This window comes from Rhinoderma darwinii, chromosome 1 (assembly GCF_050947455.1).
Source record: "Rhinoderma darwinii isolate aRhiDar2 chromosome 1, aRhiDar2.hap1, whole genome shotgun sequence".
Taxonomy (NCBI): Eukaryota; Metazoa; Chordata; class Amphibia; order Anura; family Rhinodermatidae; genus Rhinoderma; species Rhinoderma darwinii.
Genome location: NC_134687.1, coordinates 82,763,910 through 82,786,269, shown reverse-complemented (window position 1 = coordinate 82,786,269; position 22,360 = coordinate 82,763,910). Strand labels below are relative to the sequence as shown.

The window sequence follows — 22,360 nt, the reverse complement described above, 5'->3', positions numbered from 1 at the left end:
TGCATGACAAAACAACTTGTACAATTGTTTGCAATTAATAATAATCGGAGTGTGTGATCCCTGCCTAATAACCCTAACTCTGCATAATCAGCGAATTTTATCATCTTCCCCCTTAGTTATTTGTACGGGTGGAGTATAAATGAAGCAAGTATGGAGAGAGTGTATTATGATGGATGTGTGGAAAATAGATTCACGTGTTTACTGCTCATTCTTCTGGCTTAGCTCCTAATGATTGTCTGTATAAAAGACCTACCATGCAGTTACTTATGTTTAACCATTCCTCTACTCATATGATGGTTTACAGGACTATCAGTATAGGTGAACAATTAGGGTATGTTCACACGGGCTATTTTCGGCCATTTTTCGTGCCGTAAACATCCCGAAAAACGGCTGAAAATTCGGAAGCAGAAGGCCTCCAAACACCTGCCCATTGACTTCAATGGGAAAAACGGCGTACTGTTCGCACACGTTTTTTTTTTTTACACGGACGTTTTTAAAAACGTCCTTTGAAAACAGCTCCGTATTTTCAGCCGTTTTTTGTTAAGTGTGTGAACATACCCTTAGATACATTGTAATAAAACTGACTACAATGAGATAAGTAACTGGAGTGTTTACTTACTACTTACTGTCTACTTGATACACATTTTTCCTGTAGGCTTCCATTTGTCGTAGTAGTCAGCCCTTGTCTGGCTTCAGTGCTCGCTGTCTTGAGGATGAACAGATGTTACAGGCGATAAAAAAGGCAAATCCAGGAAGTGATTTCCTTTATGTTGTTGATACCCGACCAAAAGTAAGTATATTATTTTAAATTTTGTACATAAAAAAAAAATACTGAAAATTCAAGATTCGGTGTCCCTCTGTTGCTCCCTTGGACTGAAAGTAGCAAATGGCTAAAGGTCACCCATATAATCAGCAGAAATCATGGGTAAAATAAAATATTCTATTAGGAGGTATGAAGGATTTTACAATGACGAGCAATAAGGGTATATTCACACGCTAGCTACCTTTTACGTCTGAAAAGACAGACTGTTTTCAAGAGAAAACAGCTGCGTCGTTTCAGACGTAAAAGCTCCTCCTCGCATTATGTGAGGCGAATTTGACGCTCGTAAATCTTGAGCTGCTCTTCATTGACTTCAATGAAGAACGGCTCAAATTACGTTGCAAAGAAGTGTCTTGCACTTCTTTGCCGAGGCAGTCATTTTACGCGTCGTCGTTTGACAGCTGTCAAACGACGACGCGTAAATGACAGGTTATCTGCACAGTACGTCGGCAAACCCATTCAAATGAATGGGCAGATGTTTGCCGACGTATTGTAGCCCTATTTTCAGACGTAAAACGAGGCATAATACGCCTCGTTTACGTCTGAAAATAGGTCGTGTGAACCCAGCCTAACCCTGAATGGTTTGGAAAGGCACTGTGCTGCTCGAGAAAGTAAGACGGTTTGGGGGTATGTTCACACGCTTAACAAAAAACTTCTGAAAATACGGAGCTGAGAGAAAACGGCCTCGGATTTTCAGGCGTTTTTGAAGCTGAAAATGAAGCTTTTAATTTGAGTCGTTTTTGAGGCGTTTTTCATAGTGTTCAATGAAAAATCAGCTCCAAAAAACGCCCCAAGAAGTGACATGCTACTTCTTTTTACGGAGCGTCTTTTTACACTCCGCTTTTTAAAACAGCGGCGTAAAAAGACGTCCCGTATGAACAAATTGCTGTTTTTCCCATTGATTTCAATGGGCATATGTTTGTAGGCATTCAGCTTCTGTTTTTTTCAGGCGTTTTTCGAGGTGTAAACGCCCCGAAACACGCCTCAAAGCACTGTGTGTGAACATACCATTAAAGGGGCTTTCCAGTTTTCTGCAAATAAAGCCCAATCACTGTTTAAATGCAAAGTTCTACAACTTTCTAATATACTTTGGTTCAGGAACTTATCAACTTTTTTACACCAGAAAATTGTGACTTCAGGGCCGTTTACCCCGCTCTTGCCACTTTTCTATAAAGTGGGTGGGGCAACCCAAGACCCGACAAATTTATTATAATTTACGCCAGAAACTAGTAGCTGCGTAGATTTCACTCTGTGGCCAGGGGCGTAATAGGGTGTAGGTAGGCCCCATACTGCCTCCTCTCCCCATGATCAGATATTAAAATAAAATTAATGGGGGAAAAAAAAATTACGAACCTTACCGCTCCAATTCTCCCCTCGGATCTTCTTAAGCTTCCACATCAGGCCGCATACAAGGTCCTGACATCAGGCAGTGTCAGGACCCTATATGTGACGCAGCACTCAACATCCTGACGCCGGACGTTGTGTGTTGCTCGGTATCAGGACCTGATGTGGGATCCAGGCACAGAAGGGGAGCGGTGAGGTGGGGGGATTGGGATGGGGCCCGCCAGTGTGACCATAATCTTTACGCCATAATTGTGACGCCCATCCAGCCGAAAGATGCAACAGATTTAAAGAGGTGTGCAACCCTGAATAAATCAGTTGCATCTCGCTCCAGCGGAGCAGAAAGCTAAGACTGACGTATGAAACATCAGTCATAGTAAATCTGCCTTTTTGAGTTTTAATTCCTTACAATTTTCAAGATATTTGTTTGCTGTCAGTGAATGAGAATAGTCTTGTTTCTATTCAGAGTCATAACAAACTCATACATACTTCGTCCTGCTCTCAGTTGAAAAGTGGATACAATTGTATTCAGGTTCGGCAATTCTGGTGAGTAAGGTCCTGTTCACACGGAGGCAAATTTTGACCTGCATGCAAATTCTTGCCGCGTTTTTTGCCTGCCTCTAAAAAACGCAGCGAAAAACGGTTTCTCTGCCTCCCATTGATTTCATTGGGAAGTCAGAGGTGGAACCGCGGCAAGAAAGAGCATGCTGCTTTTTTTTACAGCAAGTGGCTAAAAACGATACAATTAATGGGAGGCCGTTTTTTTTGCCTCTGATTTCAACGCGGTTTCAGTCTCGTTGCCACAGGTGTAAAAAATCCAGCACATAGCCATGCAGTCGCCTTTACAAACATTAGTGAAAGAATAGTTCATTTTATAGAGCTCACTTTATTCCATTGTGGTCCTGTAATAGGATGTCACCATCACAACAAGTCAGTTTGTGAAATTTCTTCCCACCGAGATATTTCACCATCAATTATGAGTGTTATTATTGCAAAGTAGAAGTGTTTACGAACCACAGCAACTCAGCCACGAAGTGTAAAACCATGTAAAGTTAGGGTAAGTTCACACGACCTATTTTTGTCCGTTTTTCGGGCCGTAAAGCCGGAAAAACTGCAGAAAAATCGGAAGCGTTTTTTGCGGCGTTTTTTACGCGTAAAAAAAACGGCCGCGAAAAAGAAGTGCAGGACACTTCTTGAGACGTTTTTGGAGCCTTTTTCCATAGACTCCATTCGAAAAAAGCTCCAAAAACGGCCATAAAAAACGCAGCGAAAATCAACAGTGGCACAAAAAACTTTTGAAAATCAGGAGCTGTTTTCTCTTGAAAACAGCTCCGTATTTTGAGATGTTTTTGAGTTTGCGTGGGAACATACCCTTACAGAACAGAGTCGCGAGTGCTGAGGCGCAAAGTGCATAAAAGTCGCCAACTGCAGAGCTCCAAACCTCCTCTGGCATTAACATCCGCACAAAAGCTATGCACCCAAAGCTTCATGGCATTGATTTCCATGGCGAGCAGCTGCATGCAAGCCTTACATCACAAAGCGCAATGGCAAGCGTCGGATGGAGTGGTGTAAACCACGCAGCCACTGGACTCTGGAGCAGTGAAAACATGTTCTGTGGAGTGACGAATCACGCTTCTCTATCTGGCGGTCTGATGGACGAGTCTGGGTTTGGCGAATGCTAGGAGAACGTTACCAGCCCGACTACATTGTACCAGCTGTAAAGTTTGGTGGAGGAGGGATAATGCTATGGGGTTGTGTTTCAGGGGTTTGCCTAGGCCCCTTAGTTCCAGTGAAGGGAAATCCTAATGCTTCAGAATACCAAGACATTTTTGAAAATTGTACCTTCCAACTTTGTGGGAACAGTTTGGGGAAGGCCCTTTTCTGTTCCAGCATGACTGTGCCGCAGTGCACAAAGCAAGGTCCATAAAGTCATGGTTGGGTGAGTTTAGTGTAGGAGAATGTGACTGGCCCGCACAGAGCTCTGACCTCAACCCCAGTGAACACCTTTGGGATGAACTAGAATGGAGATTGTGAGCCAGGCCCTCTCGTCCAACATCAATGTCTGACCTCACAACTGCTCTTCTAGATGAATGTAAAAAATTCCCACAGACAAACTCCAAAATCTTCTAGAAAGTCTTCCCAGAAGAGTGGAGAATGTTTTAGATGCAAAGGGAAGACCCACTCCATATTAATACCTATGGACTTCAAAAAAGGGTTTTATTGTTTTGAAAACGAGCAGGAAAAATAGGGTAGTGTAAACAGAATATAATGACCTTACGCAGAGGGCAGTACATCATATCAGTGCAGATACAGAAATAAGGGACAAATGCAAAAAATAATATAAGGCAAATCATAATGGGGGAAAAGGAACTATATACAATGGGAAAATTCTCATGGTCATACATATAGGAGAGTAATTGAAAAAGGGAGGATCCTGCAAGGCGCTGCTGCGTGGCTGCTTGTGAAGTATTGACAGTGATAAACGAAATAATAAATATATGTTTATTATAAAACAATGATGGCTACGTGTTTCAACGCTGTACCAGCATCTTCCTCAGGCCGTTAAAATTACACCCAATGAAAAGGTTTCTTATATAACAGCACAAATTAGAATACACAGGAAGGAACAAAAAGGGCAAAGGTCAAAGGGTGGCCGTGACGTCATAAAAAACATCGGTACCAAAACATGTGAACTGAAATAATTATCTTAAAAATTAGAAAATGATCAATATCGGAATTACATTATAAGCGGTTTTATACATGAAATAGTGAAAAAATACATTCAACAGATCCAGTTTAAAATGATCAATAAAAGGGATCAATAAAACCCACATACTGCCTATAAACACATGTTCTTATTAGTAAAAGCCCATTTGGAAAGTAAAAAGGATGAAGTTTCAACCAAACGAAAAATCGCTAATTGTGCGATGTAAATGTATAAATGGATATTTAACCCCTTAAGGACACAGCCTATTTTGGCCTTGTGGCACAGCCGATTTTTGCAAATCTGACATGTGTGACTTTATGTGATAATAACTCCGGAATGCTTTTGCCTATCAAAGCGATTCTGAGATTGTTTTCTCGTGACATATTGTACTTTATGATACTGAAAAAATTTAGTCGTCAAATTCAATATTTATTTGTAAAAAACACCAAAATTTAGAGAAAATGTGCAAAAATCTGCATTTTTCTAAATTGTAATGTATCTGCTTGTAAAACAGATCGTAATACCACACAAAATATTTACTAGTTAACATTTACCATATGTCTACTTTATGTTGGCATCGTTTTTTGAACGTGCTTTTATTTTTCTATGACCTCACAAGGCTTAGAACTTTAGCAGCAATTTCTCGCATTTTCAAGAAAATTTCAAAAGGCTATTTTTTCAGGGACCAGTTCAGTTCTGAAGTGGCTTTGAGGGCCTTATATATTAGAAACCCCCTATAAAACACCCCATTTTAAAAACTGCACCCCTCAAAGTATTCAAAACCACATTCAGAATTTATTTTAACCCTTTAGGCATTTCACAGGAAATAAAGCAAAGTAGAGGTGAAATTTACAAATTTCAATTTTTTTTACTAAATTCATTTGTAATACAGTTTCTTCTGTACCACAGAAGGTTTTACCCAAGAAATGCAACTCAATATTTATTGCTCAGATTCTGCAATTTTTAGAAATATCCCACATGTGGCCCTAGTGTGGTAATGGACTGAAATACCGGCCTCAGAAGCAAAGGAGCACCTGGTGGATTTTGGGGCCTCTATTTTATTAGAATATATTTTAGGCACCATGTCAGGTTTGAAGAGGTCTTGTGGTGCCAAAACAGTGGAAACCCCCCAAAAGTGACCCCATTTTGGAAACTACACCCCTCAAGGAATTTTTCAAGAGGTATAGTTAGCATTTTTAGCCCACAGGTTTTTTGCTAAATTTATTGGAACTGGTCTGTGAAAATAAAAATCTACTTTTTTTCTAAAAAAACATACGATGTTTTAGTTTTTACAAGGAATAAAGGAGAAAAAGCACCCCAACATTTGTAAAGCAATGTCTCCCGATTACGGCAATACCCCATATGTGGTAATAAACTGCTGTTTGGACCCACGGCAGGGCTCAGAAGGGAACAAGGGCCATTTGGATTTTGGAGCGCAGATTTTGCTGGAATGGTTTTCGGTGCCATGTAGTGTTTGCAAAGCCCTGGAGGGACCATAACAGTGAAAACTCCCCAAAAGTGACCCCATTTTGCAAACTACACCCCTCAAGGAATTTTTTAAGAGGTATAGTTAGCATTTTTAGCCCACAGGTTTTTTGCTAAATTTATTGGAACTGGTCTGTGAAAATGAAAATCTACTTTTTTTCTGAAAAAACATACGATGTTTTAGATTTTACAAGGAATAAATGAGAAAAAGCACCCCAACATTTGTGAAGCAATGTCTCCCGATTACGGCAATACCCCATATGTGGTAATAAACTGTTGTTAGGACCCACAGCAGGGCTCAGAAGGGAACGAAGGCCATTTGGATTTTGGAGCGCAGATTTTGCTGGAATGGTTTTCGGTGCCATGTCGTGTTTGCAAAGCCCTGGAGGGACCATAACAGTGGAAACTCCCCAAAAGTGACCCCATTTTGGAAACTACACCCCTCAAGGAATTTCTAGGGGTGTAGTGTGCATTTTGACCCTACACGGTTTTTGCTGAATTTATGGGAATTATGCCGTGAAATTGAAAATCAAAAAATCAAAATCAAAATTTTTTTCTAATAAAATGTAGTTTTAGCTCAGATTTTTCCATTTTTACAACAGATAAAGGAGAAAAATCACCCCAATATTTGTAAAGCAAACTCTTCTGAGCACAGCAATACCCCATATGTGGTAATAAACTGCTGTTTGGACACATGGCGGAAGTTAGAAAGGACGGAGCACCATTTGACTTTTGGAGCTCAAGTTTTGCTGGAATGGTTTGCGGCCCCATGTCACATTTGCAAAGCCACTGAGGGGCCAAAATAGTGCAAACCCGGCAAAAGTGACCCCATTTGGGAAACTATACCCCTCGTGGAATTTATCTAGCGGTATAGTGAGCATTTTGACCCCACAGTTTTTTTGCTGAATTATTGGGATTATGCAGTGAAAATGAAAATCTACATTCTTTCCTCTAAAATGTTGAATTGTTTTCATTTTCACAAGGAATAAAGGAGAAAAAGCGCCCCAACAATTGTAAAGCAATTTCTCCTGAGTACGGCAATACCCCATATGTGGTTATAAACTGCTGCTTGGATACACCGCAGGGCTCAGAATGGCAGGAGTGCTACTTGGCATGTAGATTTTGGTTGATTGTTTTTTGGGCGCCATGTCGCATTTGCAGAGCCCCTGAAGTACCCGTACAGTAGAAACCCCTGAGAAGTGACTCCATTTTGGAAACTTTACCCCTCAGGGTAATCATCTAGGGGTGTACTGAGCATTTTGATCCCACAGGTGTTTCATAGATTGTTTTAGAATGAGGAAGTGAAAATGAAAAAAAAACATTTTTCCCAAAAATATGTAGTTTTGCACCCAATTTATTTTTCCCACAAGGTGTAATAGGAGAAAAAACAACACATCATTTGTTACCCAATTTCTCCCGAGTACGGAAATACCCCATGTGTGGCCCTAAACTGCTGTTTGGGCACATGGCAGAGCTCAAAATGGAAGGAGTGCCATGTGGCTTTTAGAGCACAGATTTTGCTGGACTGGTGTAGGGGCACCATGTCGCATTTTCAGAGCGTTCTTAGGTACCAGAGTAGAGTGTAAAACCCTGAGAAGTGACCCCATTTTGTAAACTACACCCCTCAAGGCATTTATCATTTGCCTGGACATATGACAGGGCTTAGGAGTGAAAGGCGCATGTGAGACCTATTTTGGTGATTTTCGCAGCATTAGCCCACAACGGCAGGGCTCTGAGGTCAAATAGTAAAACAAACCCCCAAGTAGTGACCCCCATTTTGGAAACTGCACCCCTCAAGGCATTTTGACCACACAGGTTTGTTTTTTTTCTATCAGAAATGAATGCTCAGTGGATGGTGCAAAGTGAAAATTTCCACAGGTATGTGCCATTTTAGTGCACAATATTTTGTGCCCAGTTCGTGCCACTGAAGACAAATACCTCAAACTGTTAAGCGGGTTCTCCCGGGTATGGCGATGCCATATATGTGGACGTACACTGCTGCTTGGGCACGCTGCAGGGCGCGCCATTTGGCTTTTGGAGCGTGGATTTTGCTCGCTAGTTGTTTTGTTTGGGGTTTTGCTGGTATTTCAGTTATGATGTGGGGGCATATGTAAGCTGTGCGGAGAACATCAGGGGTATAATAAGAGAGTATAATAATGGGGTAAATAAATAATTATCCACAGATGTGTGGCCAGTGTCGCACTGATAAATGGCGCCCGATCTTATCCGCTTTTGGACACTTTGCACATTTTGCATCGCCATATTCTGAGAGCCAAAACGTCTTTATTTTTTCTCCACCGGAGCCGGGTGAGGGCTTATTTGTTGCGGGACAATCTGTAGATTTCATTGGTACCATTTTGGGGTACATGCGATTTTTTTGATCACTTTGTATTTAATTTTTTTGGCAAGCAAGGTGACCAAAAACCTGCAATTCTGATGTTTTTTATTATTTCTTTTTTTCGGCGTTCGCCATGCGCTATGAATGACAATTTTACGTTATTCTGCGGGTCGGTACGATTACTGCGATACCATATGTATATAGTTTTTCTTATGCTTTGAAGCGTCTGCACGATAAAATCACTTTTGTTTCAAATAATGTATTTTTGGTGTCACCATATTCTGAGAGCCAGAAATTTTTTATTTTTCCGTCAAAAAAGCGGTGGGAGAGCTTGTTTTTTGCGGGACAATGGAAATAAGGATATAGAGTTTTCATCACAAAGTGAGACAATTGGATGTGATATAACATCTAATCTGGAATTGTCGGATTTGAATACATTAGTGGATTTAACTGAATTGTGGAAAGAGAGTAACCCATGTGGGGATTCAAATGAATGCATAGGAGACCTAATTAATATTATTCCAGAATATACAGGATTACGCAAAAAAAGCAGCATAATGCCTAGTGTCTATTCAAATAGATGCACGCATGCATTTTTGGAGGCAATGCTTAGGGATATTGGCCTCATAGACTGGTCCTCCCTCCTGTATGAGGACAACTTAACAAAAAGGGAACGAAAGGCCCTGAAGGAATTGCAAAACTTTAAAAACATCGTGATAAAACCCAGTGACAAAGGGGGTAATGTTGTCCTCCTCAGGGAGGAGGACTATGTCAGTGAGATAAAAAGACAGTTAGATACGGATGCGTATATCCTCCTGAAAGATAGTCCACTGACTAATATAGCTGAGATGCTGAATAGGAAGCTATTATTTGCTTTAGATGAGGGTCTAATTAATAAACATGAATTACAATATCTAGAGGTGAGAGAACCACGGATGCCTACCATATATGTACTTCCAAAGGTGCATAAGGACAGGAATACCCCACCGGGCAGACCCATTATTTCGGGCTGTGATGGCCCGACAGACCATCTAGGGAAGTACATAGATGAGAAGTTGAAACCTTTTGTCCGTATACTGCCTTCCTTTGTATTGGATACAGGAGATCTCCTTAATAAAATTTATAATCTGAGAATTGAGGAGGAGTTCTTTCTAGTTGGACTAGATGTAGAATCATTGTACACTTCGATTCCACATGATATCGGCTTAAGAGCTGCTGTGTACTTCCTGGTGAGGAATTATAGAAATGTTGGAGTTCATTTTAAAGCATAATTGTTTTTCCTTTGATGGTAAGTATTATCGCCAGACACATGGAACAGCCATGGGGTCTTCTTGTGCACCATCATATGCCTGCCTACATTTGGGGTGGTGGGAGGAATTCATTGTGTATCCTCACCCCCTCTTCAGGAAGTATGCATTGACTTGGCTTAGATACATGGATGATATCCTGTTATGTTGGAAGGGATCCCTTGACTCATTGGAGGATTTCATCAAGGATTTAAATATAAACAATCTGAATATTTTTTTGACATTTACTTACAGTAAAGATACTATTAGTTTTCTTGATCTTAACATTTATAAGGAGGAGAATAAATTGAAAACAACTACATATCGGAAACCAACATCGGGTAATACCCTATTGGCAGCAAGTAGTCATCATCCTGCATCTCAGATTAGGGGGATCCCGATAAGCGAATTCCTTCGAATTCGGCGCAATTGTTCTGAATTGAAGGACTTTAAAAATGAAGCAGAAGATCTATCGTCTCGTTTTGAAAATAGGGGGTACCCAAAAAAACTAATTAAGAAGGGATACAATAGGGCATTAAGATACAACAGACAAGAAATCCTTCAACGAAGTAAAAGGAATAATGAGGATGGGAGAGTCAGATTTATTTCAAGATACGGGTCTCATTGGGATATATTGCGTAACCTAATGATAAAGAACTGGCCACATCTAACTCTGGATAGAAAAATCAATCAAATAGTTGGGGATACACCAAGTATGGTCCCAAAGAAGGCCCGTACATTGAGAGACATATTGGTCAGCTCGGAATTCAAGAGAAGAACTCCAGAAAATGATGCATGGCTACAAAAACGTCCTAAGGGAATGTTTATGTGTGGCTCGTGTAGATGTTGTAAATACGTGCTAAAATCAAATACCTTCTCGGATAGTGAACACAAGAGGGAATTTAACGTTTTAAATTTTATCAACTGTCGGTCTACGATGGTTGTGTACTTGATTGTTTGCCCTTGTGGAAAACAATACATTGGGAAAACCAAACGAGAATTGTATGTACGTATAAATGAACACATTTTGGATATTTCGAAGGGAGATATTAAAAGTCCGTTGGCAGCACATTTTAAAACATATCATGAGCAATCACCTGCGGGCCTTAAATTTATGGGGATCTATCAACTGTTTGGGGATAGAAGAGGAGGTGATCGCAACCGTATACTTCTACAGAAGGAGACCATGTGGATTTATACATTGGGTACCCTGAACCCCAGAGGATTAAATAATGAAATAAAATTCAACATGTTCCTTTAGTTTTTCCCTTTGGGAGGCAGCACGTGGATCTCCTCTGGGATGACTGTTTACCAGTGTCTCCAGTGGCTTCCTCCTGCCCCCTCCTTTCTTACTTATGTAATATCCCATGATATGATCAAAGGACTTGGTAGTTCTTGATCTTAGGGGGTACATGATTGATTGGACTAATAGGCATTTGGAGTCAATTTATCTTTTGGAATTCTTTTCCCAATTTGTGAAGGGTCTCCTTTGAAATATTTTTTGAGTCTTGTAAACACATGTATATTATCTGGGAGAAATGATCCTAATATCCCTATCCAATATCATTCTATTCAAGCATTTATGGCGATATTTCATGGATTGCTTATCCTATTCCTTGGTGTATTGAGAAATCTGGATATGTGGGGAATTGATATTTGTGCTCTCCAGGATTGGTGGGGACCCGGGTTCTGTTGCCTTTTTAGGCGCAAGGGCCCCCTCCCTGCCGTCCCTGGAGCGCTATATTAATTCCATCCACATATTTCTCTGTTATAGAATTAATAAATTATTTGGGTAGTAGAATTATATCCATGGAGTAATGGCTCAAGGAAACTCTATGTGGAAAAACTGGCATAAGTATTATGACATATAGTGTGAAGGGCTATTTACCCTGTCCATATATACGACTTTGTAAAAACATGGAATGCAAAATGTACAACTAGTGCAATTATTTAAAACTGAAAAATTCTTGCTTATTTCTGTGATCTGCAAATGTATTCCAGTGTGGGGGCACACTACTGACTGCCTATTATTTACATAGAGATTATGATATCTTGTGAAGGTCGGCTAACATTTTGTCCCTTGATGTCCTTTGGAGAACTTTCTAATATGTGGGGAGTTCCTTGTTTCCTTCCAGGTCTTGTGGGGACTTGGGACTCTATTGCCCTTTTGGCATGAGTCCCCTCCCTGCTGTCCCTGGAACGCTTAATGAATTCCATCCACATATGCCTTTTATTACACATCTTAGAATCGATCTATGTGGTAGAAATACATTCATGGAATTATTGTGTAAAAAAACGGGCATGAATACTCTGATCAATTAATATGCAATACCTAGAAGTTCTTCCAATATATGCCTTCTTTGTAGAAATGAAAAAAGGAGCTTTATGAAAAGGAAAAAAAGGGAAAAAGGGAAAAAATGTATATATACTTGATATTCCAAAAATATATGCATTATGAAATATATAATTTGTGCAATGGCATTAAATCTTATAGAGGCAGGAAATACTCTTCCTTTATGTCTGATAGGACACCACTGATTATACAGGATTTATACAAGGATTAAAATACCTTGTAAATGTTTATTAATATTGAATTATTTGACTGTTGGTTCTTTCTTTAAATATATTTTTTGATGTAGTAATAAAATTATTGTTATCTCATTTTGGAAGGAACATGTGGGTAATCTTGCAATAGCATGGATCCACAGTAAGGGATTATTTCATCCTTAAATATAGAACTAATGAATGCATGCTGAATACTATAAAAGCACTGAATCTGGCTGGAATTGCCAAGACAGCTCTGAGGAAATCCCGACAAGGGATGAAACGCGTCAGCTGACTCAATTAGGCAAGGCAGGTAGTGACGTCGAGACTCTGCCTTGTGAATCCCTGACCATGCTGGGAACATCGTACAAAAAAAAGGATACCATATGGTTTGGAAATTTACCTTCCTGAAATGTGGGCCCCTCTTTCCTTTTGGATCTTATACCTTTTGATGTCATCTGTGGAGTTACTTTATATATCGGAGAAGCAAGAGGCAAGAAGCCTGCTATTGAAAAATCTTATGCCAAAGGCTTGAAGGAGCGTATGAGCACATGGGCTGAAAATCATTTGGTAAGAGCCATTGGAGCTTTAAACCGTGCCCACTGTGCGTGCCGTGCCTGCTACTCCTGCATACATCTTCCCGGATGATCAAAGGTAAAGCCGCTCAAAATAATAAGGAACAGTGTACCCTTTGTGATAACGACAAGGATAGGATCGGGAGGAAGACATTTAGACCGGAATGGTCTAAGTATAAACTGTTTATTACTTCTGATCCTTGAGGCAAGACCCGTTCTTGAAAGAGAGGAATGAGAGCTACATATATTGCAAAACACAATTTCCTTATTGTATGACACCTTCATTCCAACAAGGGAATACCTTCGTATATAGGAAAGCTTTCCTGATCACTCAATTTGAAATGTTGTTGATAGGAATTGTGGATGTTATTTTTGCAGGAAATATACACAAAAATGTATAGAGAAAGAAATCGCGGGTGTGAACGCAACCCAGCGTTTTCTTTCGATTTGTGTTATTGACCTCTATCTGTGGGGGAAAACAAGGTGTACATCAATGCTTTCTATTGATTGGCAATACATATTGTGGCATCGTCCTTGCAAGGGAGGAATGAGAGAGCTATATAGCAGCAACATATATTGTCAAACATTATCTCTTAAATGCATGACAACCTTATTTAGTAAGGGAATGCCTATATGTATAAGAAAGCCTTCCTGATCGATTTGTCTCAAATGCCCTTGATATAAAAAAAAAATCTCCAGGAAAAATCGCAGGTGTTAACCCAACCTAGCGTTTTCTTTCGATCCATACTATTTAACCCCTATGTGTGGGGAAAGCAAGGTGTACATTAATGTTTTCTACCTATTAGCAATACATTTTGTTTAGGATGTGATTTGTATCCATATGTAACCTTTTCCTGGCCAGGAGTAAAAAATGTTTTAATCTGTGTGAACATATTTATATTTGGAAAAGATTTGGAGTTCTATGAATTAAAAAATTTTCATTACTTTCTATGACCCAAGAGTGCCTGGTTATATTTCTGATTATTTTTTCTTTTTTGTTTTACGTATTTTTGGTGTCACCATATTCTGAGAGCCAGAAATTTTTTATTTTTCCGTCAAAAAAGCGGTGGGAGAGCTTGTTTTTTGCGGGACGGGCTGTGTTTCTTTAATGGTATAATTTTGGGGTACATGTAACTTTTAGATCCCTTTTTTTATTCTGTTTTGCAAGGGGTAGTGACTAACAAACAGAGATTCTGGAATACTTTTTAATTTAATTTTTTTACGGTGTTCACCGTACGGGTAAAATAGCGTGATATTTTTATCGTTTGGGTCGTTACGGATGCGGGGATACCACATATGTGTACTTTTTTTTAATGTTTTTTGGTTTTTCCTATAATAAAAGACTTATTATAGGAAAAAAGGCTGTTATAGTGTTTTTAACATGAAACTTATTTTTTGTTACTTTTTTACAACATTTTTATTAACTTGTCTTAACTTTTTTTTTGTGTCCCACTAGGGAACTTGAAGGCATGAAGCCCTGATCGCTATTCTAATACACTGCACTACCTACATAGTGCAGTGTATTAGAGCTGTCAGCTATTCACTGGCAGCAAGCCTATTAGGCTTCGCCTCCCGGCGGGGCCTAATAGGCTTCCGTACTAGGAAGCGATTGTTAGGCTATGATTGCCATAGCAACCATCGGAACACTCGCGGGTGCCGATGGTTGTTATTAGCAACCATAGGGTACGATCTAATCACTTAGATGCAGCGATAGCTGCATCTAAGGGGTTAATCGGCCGGATCGGAGCCTTGCTCCGGTCCTGGCCGTTAGGGCACGATGTCAGCTGTGACAAACAGCTGACACCCGCGCCTGTTGCAACCATCGTGGTTGCCGACAGGCTACAAGCCACTTCGATGCATCGATCACGTTTATCGATGCATCGAAGGGGTTAATCGGCCGGATCGGAGCCTAGCTCCGGTCCTGGCCGTTGCAGAGGGGCGTCGGACAGCTGATTCCCAGCGGTGATAACGCTGGCTCAGCTTCTGAGCCAGCGTCATCACATACACACGTCATAGAGCTGTGATTGGTCAGTCTGCTTTGACTGACCAATCACAGCGATCGCCGGCAGCAGACCGCTGTGAATGGTCCCCTGCCGTCTTACTGTGCCGATCAACTGTCATAAACAGTTGACGGTACAGTTCTGTCACCTTGTTCTTTGACAGGGTGACAGTTTTTAGCCGGGACGCACCGGTACGTCCCTGTGGCTTAAAGCACTTCAATGCAGGACGTACCGGTGCGTCCTGGTGCGCTAAGGGGTTAAAGGTTATTGAATCTGAGCAAATACAAATAAACATAAATAAACAAACTGGATCTGTTGAATGTATTTTTTCACTATTTCATGTATAAAACCGCTTATAATGTAATTCCGATATTGATCATTTTCTAATTTTTAAGATAATTATTTCAGTTCACATGTTTTGGTACCGATGTTTTTTATGACGTCACGGTCACCCTTTGACCTTTGCCCCTTTGGTTCCTTCCTGTGTATTCTAATTTGTGCTGTTATATAAGAAACCTTTTCATTGAGTGTAATTTTAACGGCCTGAGGAAGACGCTGGTACAGCGTTGAAACGCGTAGCCATCATTGTTTTATAATAAACATATATTTATTATTTTGTTTATCACTGTCAATACTTCACAAGCAGCCACGTAGCAACGCCTTGCAGGATCCTCCCTTTTTCAATTACTCTCCTATATCCTAACAAGCGGTGACCATATGGTTTACCGGTGTGGATCTCGGCAGCAGCATTTGTGCATTCTCTGATTACCTTTTCCAAGCACTACCTGGGTGAGCATAATTCGCTTCTGACATTTCACCTAAACCTAATTGATCTGCACTATGTGGCGCTGTGCTTTTTGTTTTTATGTTCACATGGTCATACATATAAATACAAAAGTATGGTAAGAGCTCAACAAGCCACATAAGTTGTTAAGGGTAACAATTTTGAATATTAGCATAGATGAAGATAAAGTGGAAGGATGAAAGTCCATGAAAGAAATGCAGTAAAACATTTATATGGACATCCCTTTTTGGTCTCAAATGATTTATGTAATACGATAAAGATTCAGAAGTGTCAGGATTCTGAATACACATGACGTCCAGGCTGGAGGTCATGTGTATTCATTATCAGGACACTTGTGTATGTGGCTGCACATCGTTCTAGTAAGAACACTATGTGCTGTGTAAATGAATGGAGAGGAGTGTATGACGCTGACTGGTCACTGATTGGTCAGCGTCATACACGTAAACACGTCCAGTTATAAACACAATACACGCCCAGTTGGACATACGAAAAAAAAACACGCCCAGTTGTCCATTTCAAAGCTCATTTGCATATATATAAAATAGCTCATAACTTGGCCAAAAATGAAAGTTTTTCAAAAAAAACAAACGTTACTGTTATCTACATTGCAGCGCCGATCCAATGCAATAGGAGATAGGGATTTGAGAATCTGGTGACAGAGCCTCTTTAAGTGCTGTCAATCTGTTTTGTGCATCAAAAGCATGACACCTTAATGACAGCTTTATCTGTCTGTATCAACAACCATAGCGGTAGCGATGTGTTACAGCTACTGCTGATCAAGTTTGAGGGTATTGTGATGTGCAAGGGAGGCTGCTGCATTCTAGACAGCTGGCACTCCTATCTTCCTGACCCTCATTGTAACAATATATTTTATTATCTGTTAAAGCCCCACTGTCATTTAGATGCCCATAAGCGGTTAAACTAGCGTGTGATTCTGATAGGCTGAGAGCATCTGACTAACAGTAGATCACAATGCTCCTCCCAAATTTCTTTACCCGCTGGATGTCAGGCACAGTGTTTGCTACTTAGAATTATTACTCTTAGGAAATATCTTTGTTTTAACTGATAGTGAAAAAAGAAGGGAGACATCTGGACAACCATAGTTAACGTGGATAGATAGTAAATTGTAAGGGGACGTTAGATTAATACTACAGTCCAATAAGATAGAATGATGGAAATATGGGACAGGTTAGAACCTAATAACTCTGAATGAAAGGAATTTCACTTTATTTTGCTTATATTTCATCTGCAATAATTGTATTCAGCTTCAAAAACATAATTTTAAACGTTTCTACAGCACCGCGGCTATCCTCAATGTACCTTAAAGGCTATGTAAACCTTTGTAGCCTTTTTTTCAATGTTATGTATGTTTTATGTGTTCTTAAACATTTTTTTAACCAGTTCAGGACAGGCTATTTTGCGCCTTCAGGACCAGACACCGTTTAGCCATTTTTAGCACGTGTTAGTTAAATGGCTATAACCTTATTATTTGTTGGGCTAACGACGTGATTTTTGCGACGTTTTTTCCGTAGACAATGCAGGTTTCTTTTTTTATCGTTTTTATACACACCTTTTTTGCTATTTTAGAATTCTTATTCATAAAGTTTGAAAATAATAGTAAAAAAATAAGCTTTTTTATGTTTCAGCTGTTTTTTTTGCTAATAACATAGTTTTACCCTAAAATAGACCTTTTATTGGTGATCGTCATTGTCTACCGTAAATTTTAATATATTACATGTCTATATTAGGGTAATTGGGTCAGCGCTAGCGTTACAACAATGATTGGCGGGGGGGGGACGTTTTTTTTGGGCTGGGTATTTTATGTGTATTTATTATTAAAAAAATTTTTTTACTTGACTTTACTATTTTTTTATTACTATGGTCTGTCCCTCAAAGGTAAAAAAAGACCTTTGGGGAACTTTATATATATTTTTTCTTTCTTTTACACCATGTTTTTCCCCTGTAACTGGGGCTGCATAGCAGGGAAATCAGCCCTCTCATAGTGACGATTGTCACGAATAAGACTGTGCTGGGTCTAGTAAGACCCAGCAGCAGTCTGTCAGTAATGGCACCCGGCGATCATGTGACCAGTCACATGAACACCGGGAGGAATAGAGACAGCGCCGCTGCTGCTGTCTCTATTCCTATACACGGCGTTCATTGAGCGCTATGTAAAAAGACATCGGAGAAGACAGAAGCAGCAAAAGCTGCTTCTTTCCTCTCCTCAGGGTCCCCGGCAGTCACTGGCAGCCGGAGACCCGACATTAAGCTGCCCGATCGTGCGGGCAGCAAATTAAAACCCGAGCCGTAAAAAGTCTATGGCTCGGGTTTTAAGGACCCTGACCGCGGGCCGTAAAAATACAGCCAGCGGTCAGGAACCAGTTAAATTTACTTTTATAAAAATGTTATTTACGTTTTGTGATGCAGTTGCTATGTATATATGAACAGTGCATATAAAAAGTCTACACACCCCTGTTAAAATGCCAGGTTTTTGTCATGTTACAAAATCAGTTCAAGATTAATCATTTCAGAACTTTTTCCACCTCTGTCACCTATAATCTGTGCAATTGTATTGAAAAACAAACTGAAATCTTTTAGGATGGAAAAATAAAGAACAAAAATAATGTGGTTGCGTAAATATGCACTCCCTTAAACTAATACTTTGTTGAATTACCCTTTGACTTTATGACAGCATTCAGCCTTTTTGGATAGAAGTCCATCAGCATGGCACATCTTGACTTGGCAATTGTTACCCACTCTTCTTTGCAAAAGCGCTCCAAATCTGTCAGATCGCGAGGGCATCTCCTCTGTACAGCCCTCTTCTGGTCACCCCACAGATTTTCAGTGGGATTCTGGTCTGGGCTCTGGCTGGGCCATTCCAAAACTTTGATCTCCTTCTGGTGAAGCCATTCTTTTGTTGATTTGGAGGTATGCTTTGGGTCGTTGTCGTGCTGAAAGGTGATATTCCTCTTCATCTTCAGCTTTTTAGCAGAGGCCTGCAGGTTTTGTGCCAATATTGCCTGATATTTGGAAGTGTTCATAATTCCCTCCACCTTGACTAGAGCCCCAGTTCCAGCTGCACAAAAACAGCCCCAAAGCATAATGCTGCCTCCACCATGCTTCACTGTCACTGTGGGTATGGTGTTCTTTTGGTGATGTGCAGTGTTGGCTTTGCGCCAAACATACCTTTTAGAATTATATCCAAAAAGTTTAACCTTCGTCTCATCAGACCATAACAAGTTTTCTCACATGCTTTAGTCAGACTTGGTGTAGGTCTTTGCAAAACATAGCCGGGCTTGGATGTTTTTCTTTGTCAGAAAAGGCTTCCGTCTTGCCACCCTACCCCACAGCCCAGACATATGAAGAATACGGGAGATTGTTGTCACATGAACTACACAACCAGTACCTGCCAGAAAGTACTGCAGCTCCCTTAATGTTGCTGTAGGTCTCTTGGTAGCCTCCCGGACCAATTTTCGTCTTGTCTTTTCATCAAGTTTTGAGGGATGTCCAGTTCTTGCTAATGTCAATGTTGTGCCAAATGTAATCCACTTCTTGATGACCGTCTTCACTGTGTTCCATGGTATATCTAATGCCTTGGAAATTCTTTGATGCCCTTCTCCTGACTGATGCCTTTCAACAATCAGATCCCTTTGATGTGTTGTAAGCTCTTTACAGATCATGGCTTTTGCTCTCACACGCAACAAAGAAAATGTCAGGAAAATCCTAATAGAACAGCTGAACTTTATATGGGGTTACTCAGAATCACTTTAAATAATGGCAGCTGTGTACTTACTACTATTTAACATGAGTCTAATTGTGATTGGCTAATTCTGAACACAACCACATGTCCAGTTATAAGAGGGTGTTCACACTTATGCAACCACATTGTAGTTTTGTTATTTTTATTTTTCCCCTCTAAATGTTAGCGGCTCCTGTGTACCTCTGACACAGCGGAAAACCCTAAGGCTAGATGCACACGTTGCGGAATTTGGTGCAGAAAATCCGCATCAAAACCTCAGGTAATTTCACAAGTAAAATCCACACCTAATAGTGAGTTTTTTACATTTTGATGCAGAAATAGGTGCATATTTATGCTGCGGATTTTGGTTCGTTTCCTTCAAAACTAGTCAGATACAATTCGCAAGCGGAAACGCAAGATAAATTGACAATCTGCGGATTTTAAAATACGCAGCGCAGGTCAGTTTACGTGCAGAAAAAAATCTGCAACGTGTATTTCTTGAAATCTCATTTACTCATTTACTTTGCTGGCATAGTATTATGCTGCGGATTTGCCGCACCAAAATATGCGCAGAAAATCCCCCGTAATACACATTGTGTGCATTTGGCCTAAGGTGCAGTCACACGTGGCGTACTAGGTTTGTATGTTCATCGGTATTAGGCTGGGTTCACACGACCTATTTTCAGACGTAAACGAGGCGTATTATGCCTCGTTTTTCGTCTGAAAATACGGCTACAATACGTCGGCAAACATCTGCCCATTCATTTGAATGGGTTTGCCGACGTACTGTGCCGACGACCTGTCATTTACACGTGGTCGTTTGACAGCTGTAATTTCACTGTCTGACAGCACAGGATTTGAACGCAGTATCTCTCTTGCCTCTCACAAAACAACTACAGTGAGGGGAGAGAAAGAACTAGCAGAAATCCTGTGCTGTATTTAGTAAATATGTGATTATGGCCACTGTGATAGGTATATCACAGTGACCATATGAACAGGGACAGGGGTGAACCTAGCCCCTTGGCTGCTTGAGGCAAACTATAGAAAGGCGCCCCCCCCCCCCCCCAAATCTATCCAAGTAACCCCATCCGAACGTTCTGACTTTCTGCTGAGTTCATCGGCCCAGCGCGGATGGCATGATGAAGTGACATAATCGCGCTAGGCCGCTGACGTGTTCTTGGACTGTTGTAGACCGCAGGCATACGAGAGAAAAGGGTGGGGCATGGAGCCAATGACCCAGGGCTGGCTGGCAAATTTTAGCCTGGAGGCAAGCACACAGCACTTGCCTAAGCGTAGCGGGCCATTTTGGGGGCACTGTGCAATTGCTGAGTTTGCCCTCTTAAAAGAAAGCTTCACCTGGGCCTGGGACCTGGTACTCCGCCATGTGGAAACATTTTTCCCTCTGGCGAATGACATTTCAGTTGACAGGTAGCAGACTTACATGATGGGGAATTATTTTTCTTTGACCTCTAGTTGTACGTTGCAGGGGAGAAGGAAAAGTGTTTACTTTTTTATTTTTCATACACTTTTTTATTTTCCGGTTGGTTCCAATGGACCGTTTGGACTACGCCGTAGATTTATTGGACTACTTTCACGATCTATGTTTTTTTTATTTATTATTTTAAATAAAATGGTGAAAGTGGGTTGTGTGAGGGAGTTTTTATTTAAATTAAAAAATGTTTCTTATGTCCATCTTTTTTTTTAATACATTATTACTGCCAGTTTAATGGCCGCTATCTGATTGACAGCATCCATTGCTAAGGCTGGGGCTTACTGTCAACCAGTAAAAAGGCTAGCACCAACCTCCCATTATTACCCCTAACCCAACGCCATTAGGGGTACCGGGAAGAGCCGGGTATGATCCAATACCGATACATTGGTTTTCTTGTATAGTGCCACACAGCTCCCCCTTGTGTATAGTGCCACACAGCTCCCCCTTGTGTATAGTGCCACACAGCTCCCCCTTGTGTATAGTGCCACACAGCTCCCCCCTGTGTATAGTGCCACACAGCTCCCCCTTGTGTATAGTGCCACACAGCTCCCCCTTGTGTATAGTGCCACACTGCACCCCCCCCTTGTGTATAGTGCCACAAGGCAATGGCGCATCCGAGAAAGTTGTATCAGCCAGGGAGATGTCACTCAAACATGGAAAGGTGGGTTTGGAGGCAGGACTATGTGACTCTTCAGGATAGCGGCACTGCCGCATGACCCTCTAATGAGTAATTAGCATATAGTGTGCATCGTTTTAAAAGTGGATTTTAAGAATTTTGCTGCATATGAAAAAAACATACAGGGGAATGTTTGGAAATAATGTCAGGTCATGTATTACTGCATGGTGGCGGTTCAAGGGGTTAAAACTACCTGACAGATTCCCATTAAATATACAAAGAATTGAGAACAATTCCATCTGCCCAGCAATTTGGTTTTTATAAATATATCCTATATAACTACAGATCCAGAACCAAGCTCTGACATATATACAGTACCACAACCAAGCTCAGTACATAAATACAGCAGTAGAACCAAGCTAAGTACATATAGACAGCACCAGAACCAAGCTCAGTACATAAATACAGCACTAGAACCAAGCTCTGACATATATACAGCACCAGAACCAAGCTCAGTACATAAATACAGCACTAGAACCAAGCCCATACATATATACAGCACCAGAACCAACCTCAGTACATAAATACAGCACCAAAACCAACCTCAGTACA

At 40.6% G+C, this 22,360-nt stretch overlaps 1 protein-coding gene across 3 annotated transcripts in view; it reads left to right on the top strand.

Annotated features, from left to right (window-relative positions):
• MTMR7 (myotubularin related protein 7) overlaps window positions 1–22,360 on the top strand; it is a 99,997-nt gene that overhangs the window by 31,104 nt on the left and 46,533 nt on the right. For all 3 annotated transcript variants that reach the window (XM_075860130.1, XM_075860129.1, XM_075860131.1), the window contains exon 6: window positions 656–790. In XM_075860130.1, coding sequence (XP_075716245.1) covers window positions 656–790 — 135 coding nt within the window. The remainder of the gene's footprint in view (window positions 1–655; window positions 791–22,360) is intronic.